The sequence below is a fragment of the Coccinella septempunctata genome, chromosome 1 (assembly GCF_907165205.1).
Source record: "Coccinella septempunctata chromosome 1, icCocSept1.1, whole genome shotgun sequence".
Lineage (NCBI taxonomy): Eukaryota > Metazoa > Arthropoda > Insecta > Coleoptera > Coccinellidae > Coccinella > Coccinella septempunctata.
The window spans coordinates 45,747,826-45,756,259 of record NC_058189.1 but is presented as its reverse complement, the minus strand read 5'-3'; the positions used below and the strand labels follow the sequence as shown (position 1 = coordinate 45,756,259).

Below are 8,434 nucleotides of genomic sequence, written 5' to 3'. Positions count from 1 at the left end.
TCCTATAGGTGGTAGAAATTTTAAAAACAATCTGACTGTCTTCCTGTAATGGTAATTTTCCAAAGATACTTCATGAGGTCATGCCCTCTCGTTATTCAATAATTAGAAATTTGAAGAATAAAAAATCGCTTGAAAAAAATTATTAGCGAAAACCTTTTTTTTTGCTACCAAATTTTCGAAACATTTCACTCAGGCTAAAAAGTGAAAAAGTTGTTTGCGGAAAGAAGCGAAATGAAGATTTATTTATTTATTTATTTATTTATTTAAAGAAATAAACGGGATATACCCTTTAATACAATAGTAAAAATAACACAAATAACTGTGTGCAACACAATGGAATGGACAAGATTTACAAATTTCAGTACAAGCACATTGATAGCGGAAAGCACTTCATAACAGTAGACAACGTGTTTTACAATTTTAATTTAAATTTAAACTTAATTTAAATTCAAACTGAGGCGGAGCTCGAAAGGCGGATAAAAGAAAACAAAAAAGTCTCAAGTATTCAAAAACAAAGATCACGCCACAATCGCCCGACATATCTCCCCCCTTAACCCCGATAAAGACCGATTAAAAAAGTCAATTCCTGAGACAGATGCAACGTTTACGTGATTGCTAATCCTTGGGACAGGAGAGTTTTTAGAATAGTTACATTTATAACCATGGATATGAAGAAGAGTTCTACCTCTGGTTCGCCTAGGAGGAACCAGAAAGCTGAAAAGCTCAAGCAGATCAGGGCAGTTTAGTGCCCCACAAATCAACTTAGAAAAAAATATCACATCTCCACGCTTGCGTCTAAGGAACAATGAGGGCAGATCGATTCTAGATCTCATGAGTGAAGCTGAAAAATGTATCCTCTCAATGCCAAGGCGAAAGGAAATATACATAAGAAACCTATTTTGTACCTTCTCAATCCTCTCAGAGTCCTTGTACGTATAAGGAGACCACACAACTGAAGCAAACTCCAGCGTCGGCCTAACAAGCGTCACAAAAAGATACCTAAGTGTCTCCTCCGACTGGAAATCCTGCGAGTGTCTGATAATAAACCCAAGCAACTTTACACCCCTATTTACAATATAATCAACATGAGGCTTGAAACTCATGTTACAATCATATAGTACACCCAAATCTCTGATTTGGTCTACTCTTTCAAGGAAATTGTTAGACAATAAGAAAGTGCAGTCAACTCGGGGACTACCACGATAGATGGTTAGGTGCTTGCACTTATCGACATTAAGATGCAGTCTATTATGTTCACACCATTTTACCAATCTGTCAAGATCAGCCTGGATATTACGAGCGTCCTCCTTATTGTTAACTGCAAGAAAAATTTTGAGATCATCCGCAAATATCAGGAACAGAGAATGCCAAAAACAACTGGATACATCATTTAGAAAAATTAGGAATAGTAGAGGACCCAAGTGGCTGCCCTGAGGAACACCAGAAGTTACCAGAATTGCGTCAGATAACGCATCCCTAACCTTGACAAATTGAATCCTAAAATTGAAGTAGGACAATAGCCATCTGAGAAGAGCACCCCATATTCCAAATTGGATAAGTTTAGATTCGAGAATTGAGTGGTCGACAGAGTCGAACGCCTTCGAAAACTCAGTATATATGACCTCAACCTGACTCCCACGCTCCAACGCATCAATGGAGTACTGCGTGAAAAGTATCAAATTAGTTTCGATACTTCTGCCTCTCAAGAAACCATGTTGCCGAGGAGATATACCTGGCAAAATCTTCTCATAGACTCTATCATACACCAGCAGTTCAAGCAACTTAGGTATAGCACTTATGATGGAAATTGGGCGATAGTTACTTACATTGAGTTTAGTTCCTGACTTATGAACAGGCCTGACAAAACTTTCCTTCCACTTGGATGGGAAAGTACCAGATTCAAGGGATCTGTTGAAGACAATTTGAAGAGGTAAAGCCAGGGATGAAGAACATCTGCGTAAAAAAAATAGTGGGAATCTGATCCGGACCAGGACCCTTATTAATATCCAAGCTATTAAGTTTTTGCAGAACCTCGGTCAATTCAAGTTTCAAGATACCACCCACATCACAACCAGAAGTGGAGTCGCCCTCCGTCATCCCAGAAGGTGAATAAGAGGCCGCAGCAAAAACTGACTGGAAATGATTTGCAAATCCATTTGCAATGTCCCGATCACTGTTGAGCCATCTCTCACCATACATGACCTCAGAAGGAATATCGTTATCACGACGCTTTCCGTTAACGAAATTCCAAAAGGCTTTGACATTATTCTTTATATGGCCCTCCACCCGATCAACATAGGAGGCGTAACAGGAACTTGCAAGCGACTTACATTGGGCTCTCAGATTACAGAACACAAGATAATCATCCCAAGACTTAGATATTTTGAACTTCTTATGAAATTTTTTCTTCTCCAATACAAGCTGCCTCAAGTCGTGTGAATACCATACAGGAAATTTAGTTCTCTTCAAACGTCTTTTAGGAACAAACACATAAATAGCCTCGTAAATACAATTGTAAAGAGTATCCACCAGAACATCAACAGAAGCATCAACCGGCAACGAATTAACCCAATCAATTGAACTGAAATAGACATTCAAACTATCAAAATCGCTATTCCTGAAATCATATGCAGTGATCTCATACTCATTGTATACATTACTGAAGAACTTGCAAGTAAACGAAAGTGCAGGATGATGCGCATCCAATTTAGAAAGAACATCAACCGCACAATCAACCACGGTATCGTGTTGTTGCGTGAAAACTAAGTCCAATACTCTGCCATGAACATTCTCCATTGCATTTGCCTGGTGAAGACCATAAAACCCGAAGGTATCAACAAGAGCTTGAGCACGCAAATCATTCACACCACTAAGACCAACACCCAAATCGTCATTCACCCACACACAATTTCCTAAATTATAATCACCGGCTATGACCACATAGTCCGGCTTGACAGATACCATGGCATGTTCAAAGTTAGAACAATGACTCTCAAAATACTCAACACCAAGCAAAGGAGGCATGTATGCTGCACCGAACAAAACACTTTTAGTACCACGGACTAAGACAAATAAATCCTCCACGTTCTCATTAGAAGTAAGAATAATTTCAGATCTAAGACACTTTTTAACAGCAAGCAGGACACCACCCCCCATCTTTTTAGAACTTGATTTATGCGAACGATCACAACGATAAATATTATAATTATTATGAATTTGAAGTTCGGAATTCTTAATAGATTGATCAAGCCACGTCTCAGTTAGAATAATAACATCATATGATGAAATGCCAACATTTTTATAGAACTCGTACAACTTAGATTTACCCCTTATACTACACACATTCTGATAATATACCATAACTTCACTCAGCTCCTCCCCTGCACTACCAAGGGATCCTGTATATTGTTTTTTGATGATTTTACAAGTTTAGGAACTCCGTTAAAATATTTTATAGTGAGATCTTCTCCATTAGAACTACGACAATTTAATTCCTTGCGTAAATCTTTCAAGTGTTGGATCTGCATGGGAGTAAGGTCCGAGTGAAGTTTCACACTTTTATTTGAAATTTTGTTTTTACCCTTCAAGACCTTAATTGCTGATTCAGAACTCTCCATCGTGATCTTCAGGGAGGCATCAGAAGGATTTCTCTTGCCAACTCTAACGGCCTTAATGGCTTTGAGGTTTGGATCAATTTCAGCTAGCATATGATTAACAGGTACCAAAAGATTTGTGACGTTGTTTTCTATAGGCAACTTATAGACCATAATGTTCTTTGACCTCTTTCTACGCTCCTCGATCTCAACATAAAGTTCATTGGCCGAAGTTGGACTATTATGACCTTCGTGAGGGGTCAAGACACTCATTTGCTCAATTTGTGTCTTGATCAAGGAAACACCATTATCGAGGGAGGAAAGCTGAGCAGTGTGAGCTTCCACTTGACGAGCGTGCTCTGCGAGAATCCGATCATGTTCTACTATGTTAGCGCTGCAACCTGCCACCTCAATCGAGAGCTGAAGCTGACTAGATTTAATGGACTCAATATCGTCCCTCATGCAAGAGATATTTGAGGAGAGATTGTCAAGCTTTGCCATAAGCAGGTGAAACTCCCTCATAGTTACCGGAGCCGCATCATCCTGAGCCTGCTGAGACGGAACTGGCTGGGAGACTGAAGAGGTTGAATTTGATTTTTTATTTCTTTTGGATGAAGTGCAATAATGGCAAGACCATTTTTTATTGAGTTCAAGCAGCGTCCTGAGATCAGTACTTGTTATATTTGTACATACAATGTGAAAAATATGCCCACTAGAATGGCACAGAATACTTTCGTCACTCTGTGAGATGGTTTTGCAGCAACTGTGACAAGGCATTTTTCAATTCGGACGAACAGGAACAAAGAGTAAGAAGAGAAGTCCGTAGGTGTATGGCCCGCCTTAACAATTAGATCCAGAGCAGGAGCATATGCAGTCGAATTGTTATTGTTGAAATGCAGGTTATTTAATAACAGGAAAAATGAACGATTTCAGAAAAAAAAGAAATGCCTCATTGAAGGAAAGCTCGAATCAACTGTAACGCAGGTTACGCCGAAGATTTTACGAAACTTTTGAAATTAAACTCACAGTCTACGTTACCAAACAACTGAAATTCTCAGGAGCACTTTTCAAACTATGTTCACCATCTAAAGCGTGACACACACGATCACAAGATCACAAGACAAGGAGTATTAAATATTTTTGGAAGGGTTGTTTTCGGCAAAACCAAGATAGAGTGGAGGAACCGTTATCTTCAGGATTATGTTTGATGTCAGGTAGAGCAATTGTGTCAATGTAATCTCTAGAAATCATAAAACCTTTTGGGAAGGACAATGAAGTCCTCCTTGAAGGTATGCTTATTCAAGAAGCCGAGTTCATTATTTTCACATCAACGGTTTCTAACAAAATTATATTGTTTTCATGGCACGATTCCAGGGAGTACCTTCGTGCAGTAAACGATTCGTTGAATCGCTTTCTAAGATCATTTTATTTTCTGAGGAGAGATTGAAATGAGTACGGTAACTTATTAAAACTATACTAAGAAGAGATATCCGAAATGGACGAACTTGAAAACTCTAGCACGACAATGTGCAAGAAGAAATTAATCGATCAAGAGATACATGGCTCATAGGCAAATGCCCGGAACCAATGAAAAAGCAGTTTAGGCTTTGTGGGTCACGAACTCAGGAGAGTGAGTAACCCCACAGTATTCCCTAGAAATGGGTTGCTCTGGGCGAGAGATAGAGTTCCATGTTTTCACGGTCGCAGATTCCCCCTGCTATATAAAAAAATAATTTTTTTTATAGCAAAAATTTCGATGTTATCCTAAAAAGCGCATGAAGAACTAAATCGAGCTAAGGGTTTTTTTATCATAAGTTGTGTTTGGAACCGTACACAGTAATGGAGTATCTTTCGGCCGATTTTCAGATCTGAGGGTTCTCATCCGATATGTTATTAACGACTTTCTTTTCAACGGTATCTACATTTGACTATGAAAATAGAGGGTATTATCGTTATTATTATTATTATTCTAAACGACATAATCAATTTTGATAATCCGATTGAAAACCTTAGCTGTAGATTATGGTTTTGTGAGTGTCACTACAAATAAAAATGAGCTTTATTATAGCGCTAGAAATATGAAGAATGTGAATTATCTTTTTGCCAAAATGTGGAAAGGTTTTTAATAACCTTTTTCCCAGACATTTTTTGAATAATTTAAAATTATATAAAAATTGTCTCAGTGTGGATCACTCACTAAATTATTAGGTATTATAATTATTATTATATTTCTCAATCTCGCCTCAATGTCAGATATGAGATAGACTGCGATAGGTACCTATTCAAAAATAATATTACGAATCGTGAAACTTTTTTTTACAAAGGGACAAAAAAAGTTTATCGGGGGGGGGCATTTATAATAATCACCTTGTACATTAAGAGTAGTGAAAACAATAGATACAGCCATATATTTAGTATCTGTTCTTGTACTTATTGTGAAATGTTTATTTCTTTGTATCTCTATCTATTTCTAGGAAGTAGGAAGTAACGATTGTAAGAGTGGTACAATAGAGAACCAATAGTCATTAGACAGATAAGTGAAATGGGCCTGTTCGAACGAATATTAGAGAAGGGGTAATTGTATTTATGAGGGTAGGTATATTCAAAATATACTTGAAGATTTTGGGTGGGGACAAAAGTATAAATGTGAAAATATTTTGTAAAGCTGCAGTTCTACTAACAGAAAGCTCACGATCGAGAGTTACGAAATTCGACAAGTTAACAATATAAATTTGTGACAAAGTTCATTCAACAATGGCTACATCTACAACTCCTTCTAGTACAATTCCCACCTACCCAGATAATTTCTGGTATGAGGAACCCTTCGAAGGACCAGTGAGCGAGACCCTCTACAGTAAGTACAGCAGTAGCTTTTAATAATTAAGTATTTTAATGATTACTTTAAGCTATTTTGTGTATTATTTCTCATCTCAGCATTGTTCCTATTTACATTAGATTTTTATAAGACAAGAAGGGAATTTATTTCAAATACATTCTGGCAATGCAGCTGATTGTTGCAGTGAATTTAATCAGTATTTGCTCGAAGAAAATGAATAACTACGCCATTGACGGTCTGATGCAGTGATAATTTAATAACGGTTTCTCTTAACTTTCCTTGGTAAGATCTCTTTTCGTTTGGAATAAACCGCACAATTCATTCGAGATAATTTATCGAAAAACCACATAGGTTGAGGGGAAGTAATATCACAAGAATCTTCATTCAAATACGGCATTAACTAGTACTTAATTTACGCTTTCAATTTTGTACGTGAAGCCTTGATTTTTTTTAAATTGAAGCTATAGAACGTTTTGATGTCGCCCCGTTTCTGTTTTTCCAATTTAGTTTGTTTTTTTTATGAGAAAAAAAAGTTGAAATTTTGTGTCTACAAATCTTGTTATCAAAATCATTTTTCTACAGTTTTTATAACATATTTCGATGAAAATTTACATGAAAACTTCTTTATCTTCTCGTCGTCTCGAAATTTAATTTGTAACTAAAAAAGCAGGGCAGAAAACAAGAAAAAAAATATAAATATCAGAATATTTTTGTGGAATTTCCATGTGGGTGCTGAAAATAAATGAGTAATTATATTCCGAAAATGATTTCATGAAATTTGGTCGTTACCGACTTCTTACCGATATCACCTAAGGACTAATATTTCGTGGAAATAATTCCTAAATATCAAGAGACAATAACAATATTGCTCCTTCGAAGAATTGCTCAATGATGCGTTCACTTCACGAATTGGGTTCTTGGTAGTACCTGAAGCAATTGAATGCAAAACTATCAGAAATGCATTTATTATTGATTTGCAAAATACCCTTTTCGAAGAAATGTCGTTATTTTTTTTACCCGTGCAACAAGCCTATGATTTAAGCAATATGATGAAGAATATTGTTATTCGCTGTCAATTTTCAGAACAACTGAAAAACAATCAATTCGTTCCTTACATTCATAAAAAATAATTTTCTATGTTTCGAGTTTTATAAGTCGAACTGCTGGAAGATTATTTGAGGAGTATCTTTACTTGATAAATAAGAAAACAAAGTACTACACATGCAGTCAGTGAACTTTTAATACTATCCGGACATCCGGTGTATAGTTTGAAACCCTTCATATCTTCTAAAACATTTTATAGCTTTATCAACAAAGTACATTAACACGATACCTTTATACATAGATTCGAGTGAAAAGAATTAGTATTTCATAAAATAATTTGTCTTTAGGTAAGAAAATGAAAAAGAAGGCGTTGCATCAGCAGTTGTGGACTTTGGTGGGAAAAGTAGAGCAGCCGAAGGAGGAGAAATCTAATGGCAACGAAGAATCCGCTGATGCTACCTCTAAAAACCAGAAGGAAATTTATCATGTTGTTTGCGTTCCAGCAAAGGAATCATAAAAAACCAATAGACCATTAGATTGCATACAGCGATAAAACCGTTATTATCTTTCGTTTGAAGAAGAAGCTAAAATCAGCAGAAATTTGAGAATTTGTGATAAATTTTTCAAACTGTTTGTAAAAAATATTTTTTTTATAGAAATATACAATCAATTAAAACATCTCTGTTTCATTCAGTTTTACGGTTCCATAATTCCATGAAAAACATCCTGTAACTTTGTCAGTATTCACTTAATAAGAAGTCAAACTGCAGGTTCATACAAACTATCATTGCACATATTTGTGCCACAAAACTTCTCACTTTCCCTATTCAAATTCCTGATGGGGTTGCAACCCTCTCTATTGATAGTGGAAACAAGCTTTGTATCCCAGATTTTATGTCCCCCTGTCATCAAAATCGTCCTGTCTGAGTGTTTTCACATATTCTGATTCATTGTTTAGGGT

The 8,434-nt window shown here is 36.4% G+C and overlaps 1 protein-coding gene across 1 annotated transcript; it reads right to left on the bottom strand.

The window, feature by feature from the left end:
* Window positions 1–1,899: 1,899 nt before the first annotated feature.
* On the bottom strand, window positions 1,900–3,156 carry LOC123306895. The gene has a single exon (XM_044889089.1). The coding sequence runs from the start codon at window positions 3,154–3,156 to the stop codon at window positions 1,900–1,902; it is 1,257 nt and encodes a 418-aa protein (XP_044745024.1).
* Window positions 3,157–8,434: the final 5,278 nt, after the last annotated feature.